The following is a 310-nucleotide window of genomic DNA, read 5'->3' on the forward strand; positions in this document are numbered from 1 at the left end:
GGGGAATCTAACATTCTCTACTGATCAGTACCAAAAATATTTCCTCGAATGTCAAAAAAATGCCTATTTCGCCATGTTCATCTGGTGATAATGCATTATTGTTACTACATTTCCCACTTGTATTAAGCTTTCCCCTACTTACCGCAGTGACTTGCCGGTCTGCATCATAGGTCGGCTGGGAATCGAGAGACCCTCCTAGCCAGCCGCCGTTCTTAAGGTCGTGGTAACTGAACTCACTGTTGGAATTGTGTATCACGGTGTTCCCTGTGGATTGAATGATAAAACTCATCAATTAATCATTTGGTTTAAT

The 310-nt window shown here is 41.9% G+C and overlaps 1 protein-coding gene across 1 annotated transcript in view; it reads right to left on the bottom strand.

Annotated features, from left to right (window-relative positions):
* Window positions 1–310, bottom strand: part of LOC119585196 (integrin alpha-PS3-like) — a gene marked incomplete at its 3' end in the record, with an annotated part of 22685 nt that overhangs the window by 6856 nt on the left and 15519 nt on the right. The window contains 1 exon segment of the mRNA XM_037933847.1: window positions 143–264. Coding sequence (XP_037789775.1) covers window positions 143–264 — 122 coding nt within the window.

Source organism: Penaeus monodon, chromosome 19 (genome assembly GCF_015228065.2).
Source record: "Penaeus monodon isolate SGIC_2016 chromosome 19, NSTDA_Pmon_1, whole genome shotgun sequence".
NCBI classification, from domain to species: domain Eukaryota; kingdom Metazoa; phylum Arthropoda; class Malacostraca; order Decapoda; family Penaeidae; genus Penaeus; species Penaeus monodon.